We start from the raw sequence: 15,323 nt of genomic DNA, 5'->3' as shown, positions 1-15,323 counted from the left end.
TGTCAGACTAAAGTGGAGCAAGATACTCTTTCTTTACAAAAAAGTAGTCTGCAAAGAACCATCTTAAAGTCTTTTAATAAACAATCTGGGCGATACTGCATCAACACTGACTACCTGGGCTTTGTCTTCTGGGACAAGGAATGTTCAAGTCCTACGTTCCAGTTGGAATTAAAGCCACCATCATAATTAAAAAAAAAGAAAATCACAAGCTGCTGCTTGAGTAAATTATACGTTTGTGTTCTGACAAACTAAACAGAAGAGTCCTATCTTAGAACCTTGGTGCAATAGGTCAAAAAAAACGACCACCCACCAAACCTAAAAAAAAAAACCCCAAACAAATCCACCACAAAAACTCCATAAAAACAAAACCAGAAAACCCAAGGGGTATGAGAATTAAGTTTACTTGTTCATCCTAATCATATCTGACTAAAATGAGGGCAATACACCATTTACTTTGGCCAAGAGACTCGTGCAAAGCTGTGCTTTCTCAGCATTGATACACAGCCTAGTCCATACTAACCAACAACATGTCCGGTGAAAAAGTCTTGCCATTGAACACGATACTGCTTTTCCTTGCCTTCACCATCCACAATTAATGCTTGAAATTTTTCTGAAAAGTGTTCAGCAGTTGCAGTTAAATATAATTTAAAGTGCCTGTAAAAGAATTTACTTCCATTTATTTTTAAGCAAAGTATACACAACAGATACATCCAATGTCCATTTTACTGAGGGTCAAAAGCAGTAAGAAAGCATTAATTCTGATAAGCAGGCTACAAAAACATATACTGTGTAATTCATAACTATAAATATTTTTAAGGAATCAAAGATGTTTAATTAAAAATCAAAAAAATAAACCCCAAAATCCAAAACAGTCATGGTTTGCTCATGATGCTCCTTCTCCATTTGCAGTCAAGCAAAACCAGTTACTGGTAACTACTTAAAGAAAATCAGACCAAGGAATTTGTTCATCTATTTTTAATTTAACTATCTTAAAGTTCTTATTTTTTTTTAAATAATACAGTCAGAAGATCGTAAACAGAAATCTGAACTTTGTAGACTTTTATGATATATTGTCACAAAAACTGAAGGCTATCTCAAGAAGTAAGCAGAGAACTTTCTCTGGAAGGAGCCTCATGGGCTCTTGGTTTATGTGGGCTTTGGGTCAAAGATTTTTGGTATGCCCCTCTGCAATTATTCTATGATTATTGCTGGCAGTATTGCAATTTCACCATAAAGTCAGGGTACACGAGGCAGTGCAAAACAGCGATAGCCAGATATTTGATCCCATTAACCTTTTATACTTGATACATCAAAATTAACCCCTCCAAATGTTTAGAGATTCAAAAAATATGCACAACAACTTGCATGACAGTTGTAGTTGTAGATAACAGATGGGGGAAGGCACAAGAGAACACAGCAGACAACAATGTCAGATGAACAGAATTGACCTATGCGTGTTAATACAAAGCATTATTCCCACACTGCTCCCCCATTTTAGATTCACAATTTCAGAACTCAAATAACTGTAAGGTACTTTTCTCACACTCAGAATAAAATCCCTACAACCTCCATGCCTGCTCTTTTCTACCTCTCCTTCCACTTTCACCTGTGCTTGCATTTCTTGTCTTATTAAAAAAAAAATTAAAAGCAGTGTTTTATTGAATGGGAAATTTCAATTCAGTAGGAAAAGAATTAAACATCCATGAAAAAAAAAATACAATCGATCTCCTGGGCAACACACAACACACTCCCCAAGCTGAACGCAGAGATTTTCAAGAACCAGAAGACAGTCAAGAAGTATGACAATGTTGCCAGATGAGGTATAAGTGGGATCCAACCCAATCAGTGGAAGTAATTTACATGAAACTAAAGCTAAGAACAAAGCAAAAGAAATTTTATGTCATATAAACATGCAGATCACCAACTTAAAACTGGCCAGTCATGACAGATAACAAGATAACCATTTCTGGGTTTGGGACTATGAATTATTCATCACAAATCCAAGGAAAGTAATATGCTATTTCATTGCTGAAATTCATTCAATTACCTTTGCAGAGCTGAAAAACTTAAGAGCCTCTCTACGTGTGTCTCAGGCTGGAGGTCCCTCTTCTTCAGCGAGTGTTGCTGAATGCTAGACTGAGAAAGGATGTCGTAGTCTGAAAGCATGGACTCAACTGTGTCTGGAAGAGCAACAAGGAAAGTTTTAGTTTCAAGAGACTCTCTCTCTCACAAATGCACACATAAAACTGCAAAACAGAGCCTCCCATTTCAACAGCAAGACCAGTTTGCTCTGATTTTAGGATAACTATAGTGCATTTCTGCAAAGGTGCATTTTGCATAGGCAAGTAGAAATCATAGCGCAAGACCAGACACGATCCGAGAGAGGCAAACAAAGAATTTAATCCACTTCTTACAGCAATTTTTGAGCAATCAACCCATGATTTTTACTGCCACAGCTGTGCAGAGCAGGCTCCCTGGCTGCCCCCTGAGAACTAAATGGCGGGGGGAACATCCCTGTTTCCCTGTAGGGAAACACTCTCCTCACCTGCTGGTCCCCATCCGAGTCTAAAGAAGAAAATAATTTAAGGTAGCAAACTTCTACCAAATTCACTGCAGATCAGTGCTGCATTTATTGCCCTTATGTCCAACAGTATCCGGAAAACAGATGTCTGCGTAGCATAATCAATCAGAAATAACTAATGAGGCATCTCATATGGGGCACCTCCAGGTACCTGGTTTCCTAATACCTTACCACTATGCAAAACTCCTTTGATTTCCCCACTCAGAACATGAAAACTCGGTCTCCCTCCTCTGAACAAGGGCCCGAACCCCTATGGGGAGCAGCACAAATTACAAATTCAGGTCAATATTCTGCAGATGTTCCCACCATTAACAAGTGCACAATGCTGGCTGCCAACGGCATTTGACTCCTGCTGATAAAGCCTCCTGCTGCTTTGTAAGGCATCCCTTCGCCAGGAGCACCCACCCACATGCTCCTCCTCTCTGGAGCACCCACCACCCAGCGAGACATCTGACAACCACCTTCGCTTCCACCAGCGCCAATCAATTAATTTGCTACTTACAGCCTTAAATAGAGGCCCTTACTCCCACATCACTTTCTTCCTTCTCTGCCAGAGGTGTTCATTCTTTTCACTGCACCAAATGACGAGTCAGCCATGTTTTACAAGAGGCAGAAGTGCTCGTCCAGTCATTCCTTATTAAAATATTTCCAATTTTTTCCCCTCCATTTCCAGCTGTGCTTCTAAACTAGACATGATAACTGCCAGAATGGGTTTTTATTAATGAAGATGGCCTTCCATTTCTTCAGAGCCCCCGATCACTAGCTTACGCTACTCAGCCAAGTAACCTCACGCGTTTTATTGGACTTTTAAGTAAGCAGCACCACTATGCTGAGTTTTACTGGCTCTTGTGCAACAAGCCAAGGTTGCCAACTTGAAATCTAGATTGGTGTAGCTCCTGAAATAATTTTTACTTTTTGTTAAACCTGACACTCAGTACCATCATTTATCCCCAAATACATACCTCTAAAGCCTGACAGAGCCTTTAAGAACAGGCCCACTGTTCAGGTCAAGGCAAGTACCTCGCTTTTTCTTTTGCGAGAGGGCGGGTGGGGAGGATGAACCACCAGTGTATGTACACACATGTGCTTGTGTACACTGGAAGTGAGGGAGCTGCAGAGACAAATATGACCCTCAAGTGAGGGAGCTGCAGAGACAAAGATGACCCTCGCAGCCCTCTTGGCCGTGCACCAGACCTCCCAGGAAAGTGGCAGATAGGTGACACAGCTGCCTTCTCCTGCAGCAGAAGCCACTGAGCAGCGGCTCCCAGGCTTCTCCCTGCCCGCCTGCCCCTCCTCTGCCGTTGAGCAACACAGGAAGGGCAGCGCAGTTGCAATTTCCTGATTTCTGTTTACAACTCGCACGTCGAGAGCACCTGCAATCAATTACCACGCGTTTCGGGTTATATGCAAAGGCAAGTTTTCACCACCTTCCCTCATGCTGTGGTTTTTTTCCCCCCTTATGTGCCCAGTTGCTGTACACCAGGCATCATTTTTATCGTTAGCTGGCCGCATGCTGCAGAGCTGGTTCACTAGAACCATGCAGTGAGCAAATACCTAAAAACCCCCAAAACATGCTTTTTCTTTAAAAAGCCCATTGTAATTCATTGCTTATGGTCTAGCACCTGCCTCATCCAGAACCACCTGTGAGGAGGATAGGGCAAGGCAGGGAAAATAAATTCTGAAAAAAACTCATTAAACTGTCTAGTCCTAAATTCTTTTAATTAAATCTGATATTCTTTCAACATACTCAGCTAGAGCAGACCCCTCAGTTAAAATGAATGTTCGTAATGGGATACCAAATGTTGGTTCATGATACAGAGCAAGTGTGTGGGCCATGAAGCAAGAGAAGCGTGGTACCACTGCTGCGCTGCTCAGGGACTTACTGAGCACAAGGCCTGCCTGAGAGGAACAACCCCAGCTGCAAAACACACTCCTCCTGCCCCTTTCCACCTCAGCTTGCAAAATACAGCCCAGAACCAGGGGAAAGTCATGCCAAAGAGCAAGATTCAGCTGCCACTACAGCCAGACAAAACATCTCAGTTTGATGGCAAGAGAACTGAGAAGTCTGCTAAAGAAATTAGGGGGTTTTTTATTTGTTAAGCAAGGAGAACCTCAGAAGTCCTGCTCCACCTCAACATACAAAAACACCCTTCTGGAAATGCCTCACAGAGACACGGGAAGGGTAGTAAGAACAAGACCTACAGAGTTGATGAAGATGAGTAAGATGATTTTGTTAAAGTAACAAATGAAACACAGGACACTCCTAGTTCCTGCAACCCTGAAACAAGAATGCACTTGTTCGTATTTCCTCTTGCCCTTCCTAAATTTATTTGCTTTTAATTTTACTTGCGACATAAGACTTAAGACATGCTGCTGCTAGACATAAATCTGTGAAGTAATTCAGGTACCAGACAGATGTGGAAAAAATATATTGGTAACACACTCAAATCAAAATTTTTCTGTGTAATTTTCATACTGTGAAAATGAATCCATGGTCATGGCTCATTGAAAATAAAAGGTGAAGTGTCATTATTTTAAACAAAATACAGAACTGTACAGAGTACAAGCATATAGCAGTCTGTGGATGGGAGCCACAGCAATCATATACTTGACTACTTATTATTCAAGTTTAATAATCTTTCTGGCATCCCTTCCTCATTATCTTCACTATGGTCCAAGAGTCATTCCCTATGGGCTTTGACAGCACTGAGCTGACTCAGGTTTTCCCAAACCACGTTTGTTCTGTTCCTTCCCTTCCGGCCCCTCCTAGATTTCTGCAGTCCTCTCTTTTTGGAGAAGGACACCTTAATTTCATCCTGATAGCCCAAATATTTATTTGTTTATGATCACCAGCCTTCACTTCATTGTACCTTCTCCCCTGGTGGGGGGGAGTACACATCTCGCCAGAACATACGCATCTCAGGTTTGTAAGAGAAATAGGGAATGAACATTGGTGACAAAGATGATACCCCAAGGCCCTCAAGAAGAAATCCACAGCAGTGACTTTACCTCTCCCCCCTACTTTGAACTCATCAACCGTTTCCTCCTTTCCTTCCACCTCATTTCAGGGCTAAAAACCTACTGTCACTAGACTTCACAACTTATAAGACACAGGAAAGTATCTTTCAAGTAAATTATGGGCCAGTATGCATTGCAGCAGGCTACTCCAGCAGCAAAGACCTCAAGAATGTGCTGGGCAACAGCTTAGCTCACTGAGTTGGAGGCCACCACATATTTTTTTAAAAGAGGAAGTTTCTCTTCAAGTGCTCAGCTACCAATTCAAATACCAATGGCATCCTCCTCCAACCAGCTCAGCTTTCATAAGCAGAACAATAAATTCCCATGATCTCATGCCCAGTCTATTGCCTGGATAGCAAGAAGTAAATGTGGCAAGTCAGCTATTTCATAAGCATTCTTTTGAACTGCATTATTTATAGAAAGGTTAAGCTTATCTAGAAGCATGAAGTCTTAACCTAGAAGATATAAGTAATATTTTTTAAAACTCTCTTCATAGTTGTTCGATGATAGAAAATGTCTCTACTTAAAACACAGGATCCAACAACATTTAAACATATTAATTTGGGGATTTAAAAATGACCACAAGAGCATCAGAACAATTTGCAGGAATGATTTCAATTATTTCTCCAACCATCCCAAAGGGAATAAAAGCAGAAATAAATCTCCTGTCAAAAGGCACTGGGATGGGATGACAAGTCTACAGACAGTGGTCCTAGAACAAGCCCTAGGATGCTTGGGGAGGAGTTTGCTGTGTGGCTGTTAAACCCTTGGCACCTCTAAGTCTGAAAAAAGAGTTCCAGCCTCTATTTTGTGTGGCAGTCATTGACTACAACACGGGTACTGATCTCAAGCTGATTTACAATGGGTATCAAATGCTTAACAAAAGCTTGTGAGCAGCTAACTAGCAACAATTTTTCTGATTCTGCTGGGGAGTGACTGAATGGTTGAAGGGCTCCATGTTCTTTATTGTTATTATTTATTATTCTTCAAATTATGGTCCTCTTTGTACATAAAAATGTTTTAATTAAAGTAACCAAATATAGTCACTTCAGATATAATTCACAGCTTCAGTCAGAATTTGGACCAGGAAACAGACTGGAGTCTTTCCAACCTTAGCCATATGAGCTAAAGCAAGTCTCCCATCACTCTACATAAAACAGCTGCCCTCGTGTTTGTGGTAACAGCCGGTTACCAGCTGCGATGCAGTGGGATCATTTGACTGGAGCACCACTCCCAGGAGTGCTAATGGAGAAGGCCAATACATTAATACCTCAACTGAGCACACAAACAGTCTTCACCAGGTAGGAGGTGACGCAGTCATGCTTAAATGTTCATGGGTACCCTCTCTTAACAGTTTACACTACTTTTAGGAGACTGTTGATGAAGATGATGCATTGAGAACATCCAGCTGTGGGAAAGCTGTTCCATAATAGCTCACTACACATGCTGTTACATCTTGCTCCAGTACATCTGGTACCAGAGCCAAAGACAGAAAACAAAGTGAATTGAAACACTTATGCCATGCAAAACGGCCCATGCTTTTAACAGTCTAGATAAATCGTGTTTACTTGTTTCCACCAAAGAACGGCTACTATTTCGCTCAATGAGCACACATGAATAGAAAACTTGTGTGAGAAACTGGTTCAAAGCAAGAACCGAATGTATGCCAGCCTGCTTATAAACCATAACAGGATAAAGGTTTACAGCCTGTTTAAACACATTTCTAGACAAACCTGTTAGTAAGAGTGGCCAGCAAGATCAGCATTGCTGAATGTTTTAAAAGGCATGTTTTTGACTTGATCCCAACTGCACTAAACTTGCTAAACCACGTGAGAAAACGAGGTGCCCAAATTCAGTTAGTCACCAGTGCAGCGCAGACAAAGCCTCGGGGTACGGTTACAAAGACCTTGCACAGGGAGGTAAGATAGGCTGACAGTTTACCATCTACCAGCTACTCCACAGTGTACTTTTCCTGCAGTTACTCACAGTAAACTTACCACTTACTTATCACACATTCAGAAGTGCCCAGAGATGGATACCATGGAAAAGCTAATAAATTACAGAACACCCTTTAGCTCATCTCAGGAAAAACTTGTTCATATTGCTGCACCCTTATACTACTCCAAAGTTTTTACTGTAGGTAAAAATAGACATCTGTTTCTGGACAGTGTGAATATTTCCTCAAGGGTGCAAATTCTGTTTAACAGAAGCCATACAGATAATTAACTGCTATTTATGGTGGTTTTGAATACAGCTGAATACAATGGTTCCTACATGTTACCTCACATGTTTCCAACCTTGCAAATTTTCTCCTTAACACATCTTAAATAGGGACCAAAGAGGAACAAAATTTATCTGTTGGATCTACTTGATTTAGTAACTCAGTCTTTCACTATTAGTGAAAGCAGAAAGCACTTTTTTGGGGGGGGAGGAAAGCAATACCCTGCTCAAATATTCACATTATAAAAAATAAGGAAGCCCACTGAATTAACATTCTCATAGTCGAAGTGAAACAAGGGCAATACAGCTGTCTCATCTTAAACCAGAACAGCATCATATTGACACAATGATCAAAAAAACCCCACCCCAAACCCAAAAACCCCCAAATCACATGCCTTCATATATCCTGCAGACAAGAACAGCCAAGTCACAGAATGTAGTGTTCTCTGGAAGCAGATCATTTGTCTGGCTCTCCAAAAACTGTCAGCCTCACTACTGTGCTTAGATATCACACCACAAAATCCTGCTGTGTCACAAAGTAAGTTTGATTGGAGCTGATTATAAGTAGAGAATAATTACTGCTTGGGCTACATTCAAGAGACCAGCCCCTTCTCCCCATCTGATAGCAGCTCTTCTCCTTGTGGATAAAACTTTGGACTCACTCAGACATGACCTTCCAAAATTCAAGGCATGTCACAGGTACTGAGGAGCAGACCTTAACAATTTCAGTAACAATCTGAAAAGGTGAGAAAGGAAACCAAGGAAAGCAAGGGAGATACCTTGTTCGTGTTCAACACTTCAGTAATTACTGATCAACATGGAGCGGGTGGCAGCTATAGGTGCACAACAGAGCCCTCTTCTCACCCCCCAGTCCATGCACTTACATAGGTTAAAAATGCAAGTACCAAGCAAGAAAAAAAGGTACAAATAATGCATATTAAGAGCAGCACAGGAAGACAAGGATGGATATTGTGAAGACATGCAGAGCATGACTGACAAAAATATGGGCAGTACAGTCTCATACATCTGCAAGAATAAAAGACATCAGGAAGACCATCACAACCATTGAGAGGGTTGCAGGATATCCCCAAAACAAGCAAGTTCAAGTGTGGCATACGAAATCTGTAGTACAGGACAGCAGGATATACTGCTCTTTGTTAAAGAAACCTGTCTCTTGGTTAACCTTTTATTACACACAGCAAAGGAGTTCCTTTGATCAGTCCAGGAAACAGGCAAACTCAGACTCCTGCAGTTTATAAAAAAGCTGGGGCAGGGAAATAAACCTGTTTGTAAGAGAAGTTAAATATAAATTTCTACCCCAAAGATAACACATAATTAAATCCTGGAGTAACAATAGAGTGCAATCAGAAGAAGTCCGCGCTGAAGAGCTGGCTGGCTGCGCTTCCTTCACTCAGCTCTTCCAGCTGCAGAGCAGAATGCCACACTGAGGCTCCTGCACACACACAAAAAAATTCCAGAGTAGAAGTGTGAAACTGAGATGAGTCACTGCTGCTATCAGCAATGAACAGCAGCAGTGAAGCTGCCAGTTTTTACTGGTGGGAAAGGAGAATAAACCCACCCCAAATCTTAAATGCAAACAAGAATTTTACTTTTTGGCTGCTTAGACGTCAGACCAAATTGGCACTACTGAAAACCAAACTCACACCGAGAACTTGATTATGTTCCCATTACAAAAATCTTGCAATAGTTAAGGGTCGTTCTTAACACTTAGAATTTAATCTAGTGTTCACATTCTTCACTTTGTTGACTTTGAGTACTTCTCTTAGGAATTACACTTTTATCACATTTTCTTTTTTTTTTTTAGTTGGAAATGGAAACATTGAACAATTCACATGAACAAAAGTACTTTTCTCAGGTTTTTCTTTAAAACCTTGACATTAAGTACCTCTATAGAACAGACTGCCAATCCACAACACAAAAATCACATTCATACTTTGCATTCAATAAAGCCACATCTACATGAAGCATTTGCTGCCTATGTGGAGACAAAGTATAACAGAAGACTGTATCTTCATTACTTAACCTGTGATATCACCTATGGAAACACTGCATCTACAAATTCCTGCAACAACTTTGAAGTAATCCCACAGCATCCCAGGCAGGTACCACACGCTGCAAAATACTGCTATTGGGCTGTGTGTTCTTCGATTCTCCTCCATGTGGTGCATGGCGAGATACACACCCAGCCTTCAGCTCAATCCAAAACAGTCATCTTGCTTCAAAGATATTAAAATGCAATAAGAAACTAACAAAAATGGCAGACTACAGTAGGGAAATTATCCATTTGGCCCTTACCTAGGTCTTGCCTTACTCTCCAACAGATGCTTCAGTCCAGAAGGACGAAGTTTAATCTTGCATAAGGTTTTTGTCACTAATTATCTCACTGCACACTCTTGACACCGAGCTAAACTTCCAACCCCTTAACTCTTCAGCAGCTGGTTACACTCCTGGCCTTACGGACTTCCTGAGTTTGTCAGACCAAGTGTGAAGCAGAATTCAACACTGACTGTGAATGATTTTATGCTGCCCTCTGTATCACGCAGTTCTCCCAGTTTATTCATCAACAGCACTATCATTTGGGTTTTTTTCATCCATCAACTTGTAAATTTTTTTTATGTGCATTATGTAGGTTTGTACCAAACAATTTATAATGGGTCATTTCTTTAGCTCATGCAGTTCATTTTGAGTTCTGCGTGGTATTTGAGCAGTGTGGAGAAAAAAAAATTCAAGCCAAGATTACCTGACTCAGATTTTACTAGTGCAATATAGGAGGCAAAAAAAGCCAGTGAGTGATTCAAAGAATATCACCTGCCCAGGACAAGAACAGCTATCTTATTTCTTTTAGTTCCCCGCCTAAGTTTGGTAAAAAGATCTCATTCAAAACAGATTAACAGTACAGTAAGATAGAGTTTTACATATAGACTCTATTCTGGGCAATCCTGGATACGTGCTGCTTGGTGGCAGCACACTACTAATACCACCGTGCATCTTTGCATCTGTTGCAAAAACAGATTCCAGCGGTTCTTTCGATATATTCAGTAATACGTTCAACAGCACTGAAGCTGGGTATTTGCACTGCTATTCTTTTCAGGTACATTAAGTTCTGTTATCATTCAGACATGTCTCAGCTCCAAGACAAACAGCATTAATATTTAATAGTTATAAAAGGTTATCTTCAGAGATAAACGACAACAGAAAGAAAAATTTTAAAAGACTTGACATTAATTTTTCAGAGGCAAAACTACAATAACAGTCATTATATTGACTAGTAGAGTCACACTTCTCCCTGAAGTTAATCCCTGCTGTCAAGATTATTAAAAAGAGCATCACTTCCAGATCATCTAAAGGCAACAAACTGAGGTGGATACCACCCTTCCCTTATCCCTCACCTTGAGCACAGCCCCTATCAGCCCCAACACACCGGGCACGTACTTGGACAGTCACACTGTGCAAGCTAGCGCAGGGAGCGGACTCCACAAAGAGAAAACACCCGAACGCAGATACCCTACCCACTACCAAAAAAACCCCAAACAATTAGCTTCCAGGCAGCTTCGCTCCATGAATGTGCTCACAGGAATGGGGAAGGGATCAGAAAGATGAGGCCAGGATTGTGGCAGTCCCAATTTAGATCAGTTTAGACTGCTGCAGCACCACACCCTAAGATTTCTTCAGCTGAAAAATGCTGGGAAATGACCCATGTCTTTTTATCTACTCATTCTATTCTTTGTCAGATTCTATTTTTCACTGATTAATTTTTTTTTCCGTCCTGAAAAACTAAACTTCTAGAGAAAAAAGCAAGAAAGTTCTTAACAGAAATCACAAAATGGTAATCCTTGAAACTTCCTTAAAGATACTGCTCACCAGAAACCTGATTTCAGTTCACAAAACTCAAAGCTCTGTGGTTAAACAGAGCTCTCAAAATAGCAAAGTTGAAGTTATTAGAAGGAAAAGAAGATATTTCAGAAAGCCACGCTGTGTGTAAGATGAGGACAACAGAATTCCAGTAAAAGATGAACATAAAACCACAGTGAAGTAGGCAAAAGTATTTTCAAGAGCAGCTTGTAAAAGGCATAAAGTTAATACTTGAAATAGCATTTATTATATCAAAAGAAACCACCTAGCTAAATAACTGAAGGGGCTTGTAAAAACAAGTAAGCTGCAAAGACAACCCCAAGAATGAATGCTAAGGGCCAGTACCAAAAAGTGAGAGAAGAAAAAAAGTAAGAACCTTAGCATTCACTGCAGAGGAGACTAAAAAGATCTCCGCAAGCTTGCCTGGCTAGGATGAATCTAAAGACCTCCCTCCAAGACTCAAGAAAAGGGGCTTTAGAACAAGCCAAGAAAATGAGCAATAAGTCAACCAGACATGAATGTATTAACCCACGAGTTATACAGCACTGAAAAAAAATTAAACCAGTCAACCACTAATCGTGGTATGCAAGTATGACACCACAGGTCTTGATGCAGGCAGGCTGAAGGGTGGTAAGTGCAGGACCAATTTCCACTCCAGGTACCATCTAGGGGCCTAATCAACAAACACACTCAATGTCCCTAGCTGACAATAGGTAATAACAACAAACCATGAATTACTAGACCTGTGGCTAAATAAGATACTAGGGACATAGTGCTTCATATATATTTATATTAGCATTCTGAAAGAATGAAGTGTGTGCATGAACATAACACAGTTAACAGAGCACACCTGGATTTTTCAAGTTCCCTCACAAAATGCTTTCATATGGTTAGTTTACTGAATGACAGAACAAAACATTTGATGAAATTCAGTGTGTGAATGTATGAAATAACACATGAGGAAAAGAAATTCTCACTGTATCTATGCAGCAAAGTATTTCAGCATAGTTATTATCACTCAAAGACAAACAAACAAAAAAAGAGATCTTGGAGTGACTACTAAACAACAAAAAAGGCCAAAAAAACACTAAGAAAACAAAACCAAAAGCATTCATCACTATAAATCCCTGGTATCTTTGTGTCACAAATACCGCCTTGCAGTCCTGGTGATACATCTCAAAAAAATCGAATAGAAAGCGTATAGACAAAAGTAACAAAGACCAATAAAGTCGTGATTTTTCCCCTTACTTAGACTTATTATATAGACTAAGATTTTCCCACTCAAAAAGAGAGATTACAAAGAAGAAAATTACATAGGTCTGTAAGTCACTAGACTGTGTGAAGAAAATCAGTAATTTTTCCATATTCACCATTTCTGACGATAGAAATAATCAAAGATTAGAAATAGAAGAAAGGATTTTTTTTCTCCATGCAGTATTTCATAAAATTGAAGAGTTCATAGTCCAGGCATGGTGGTACAGAGGCCAAGAATACAAAAGGTATTAGATAAAGATTACACAAATTCATAGCAGATAGGTCTTTTAGAAGGCATGAAAATCTGACAGCCCAAGATGCAACTGCTGTTTGAGGCGCTCCCTGACCTGCCTGACGTGGAAAGGACATGTTGTGTTTGTTCCGTTTCTGTTACACTTCCTTGGAGCATCCACCACTGAACCCTATCCTTCCCAGCTTACTACGTTCACTATTTGCTGATGTCTCCATAGAACTACAAGTCCACCTCAGGTGCAGGAAAGGGGGACAGAGACGCAGCCTGGATGCCTGTCGGGAAACTTACCAAGAGATCTAAGCAAAGAAAGGGGACTTCAAGCAGTCAACATTGGCCACGCCAGCTGAAGACACGATATCTGACTGGGTAAGGGATGACTGCTGCCTCTCGCAAGAGCTCACCTGCCATTTCAGTGATAAGCTTTTGCTTATCAAACAGAAGTTTGCAACTTCTTCACTCCAAATTAAAAGTTTAGATGCAAAAATAAGTTTACATAAGTTAAATAAAGCAACGGTCCTCCTCCGCGTTAAGCTTTTCTGGAAGTCACATTCAGCTCAAATAGCTTCAGGCTCTCTCTGCAACAGTGACTCTCCAACCAGAACTATGAAGGGAAACCATGTATATCATTATCCTGCCTTAATATAACGCAAACTCCTGTGAGGAAAACTCTTTAGCAGACCTTGAGCATGAAGATAAAGTGGTCTCATCACTCCCTTGGCAGACAGCAATGACGCCCAAACAAACACTCCCCCATCAGCGCTGCCTTCAGCTAAAGGGGGACCACCACCACAGCAGGATGAGACGAGGCCTACACGGTCTCCAGGGACCCCTGAGCCCCAGCGCACACCCACCCAGCCAGTGGAGGCAGGCAGAGGAGCAGGCCATGGCCTTGCCCACCACCATGAACCAACCTTCAGGTGGGTGCTCAGCCAGGCCACAGCATCCTCAGCTCCTTCCCGTGCCCCACAGCACTGGCCCTGTCCCACGCCCCTCTCCCCATTCCCCCCCAACTGCTACCCCTTGGCAGAGGTGGGTGTGCCCCCACCACGCCCCATCGGGGTGGTCTCTCCCCCACCCTACACATCACCCCACCATTACCCTCTGGCAGAGACAGGTGTGCCCCTCTCCTCCCCCCACCCCGCAGCAGTGGTCTCTCCCTAATTCCCTTACACACACCCCTCAGTGGTCTCTCCCTCACTCCAGTGCTACCTTTCGGTAGCTGGGAGCCCCCTCGCCCCTCCGCAGTGGTCTCTCCCCGCCCCACACCCCATCGCTACCCCATGGCAGAGGCGAGTGTGCCCCTCTCCCCCCGCCACGCAGCAATGGTCTCTCTCTCACGACCCCTCCCGCGGCCGCCGTAGTCCCGCCCTGCCCCATACCGTAGCGCTGCCGGCGCGGCAGGCGCCCCAGCGCCTCCAGCCCGCCCGGCCCCCACAGCAACACCAGGGCAGGGACCAGCCACAGTCGGAGTCTCATGGTCCGGGCGCGGTTCCCTCCTGCTCCCTCCATCCAGTCCGTCCGTCCAGTCCGTCCGTCCGCTCGTTCGTTCACATCCGGTCGGGGAAACTTCACCCACTGCTCGCACCGTGCCCGGCCCGCCACCTTCCTGGGCCCGCAACCGGAAGCGCGGCGGCTGCCCGCGGAGCATTATGGATGCAGGCGGGGCCGCCATCTTAGGCGTCGGGGGCGGGCACTGAGGGGAGGCCAGCGAAGGAGCGGGCTCTGGGGCCTCCGGGGCGGCTGTGGGGGTAGCTCGCCCTCGGTGCGACGTGGGAGGCGTCACTGCGGCTGCTGTGAGGGTGTGAGGCACTGAGTGCAGCGTTTCTCGCCCCAAGGGCGCTCGGTTTCTCGAGACGTCCTCGCCACGGCGCCCTTACCGGTCTCCCGCTGGGGGAACAGGCCTCCTGTCTGCCCCCCGGAAAGGGAGGGGGCTCCGTGTTTCTGCAGCCCCTGTTTGGGGTGAGCTCGGGATGCAGCCCAGCCACTCCAGCGCATAGCAGTGTTTCATACAGTTATGTTGGCAACTCACAGCAGATTGCTTTCTCTCAGTCCGTGCAAGTTACTTTACTAGATGATTTCACTAGGTTTTGTGCAATTTTCTTAGTACGACTGAGAATTGTGGCA

General features: G+C 42.9%; 1 protein-coding gene across 1 annotated transcript in view; it reads right to left on the bottom strand.

The window, feature by feature from the left end:
- ADAM17 (ADAM metallopeptidase domain 17) overlaps positions 1 to 14,675 on the bottom strand; it is a gene marked incomplete at both ends in the record, with an annotated part of 35,052 nt that extends 20,377 nt beyond the window's left edge. The window contains 3 exons of the mRNA XM_081997251.1: positions 521 to 654; positions 2,048 to 2,180; positions 14,579 to 14,675. Of these exons, the coding sequence (XP_081853377.1) occupies positions 521 to 654; positions 2,048 to 2,180; positions 14,579 to 14,675 (364 nt within the window). The remainder of the gene's footprint in view (positions 1 to 520; positions 655 to 2,047; positions 2,181 to 14,578) is intronic.
- Between the last annotated feature and the right edge of the window lie 648 nt (positions 14,676 to 15,323).

Source organism: Phaethon aethereus (assembly GCF_964289735.1).
Source record: "Phaethon aethereus genome assembly, chromosome: 3".
NCBI classification, from domain to species: Eukaryota; Metazoa; Chordata; class Aves; order Phaethontiformes; family Phaethontidae; genus Phaethon; species Phaethon aethereus.
The sequence above is the reverse complement of the archived record's forward strand: the minus strand, read 5'-3'. Positions and strand labels throughout refer to the sequence as shown.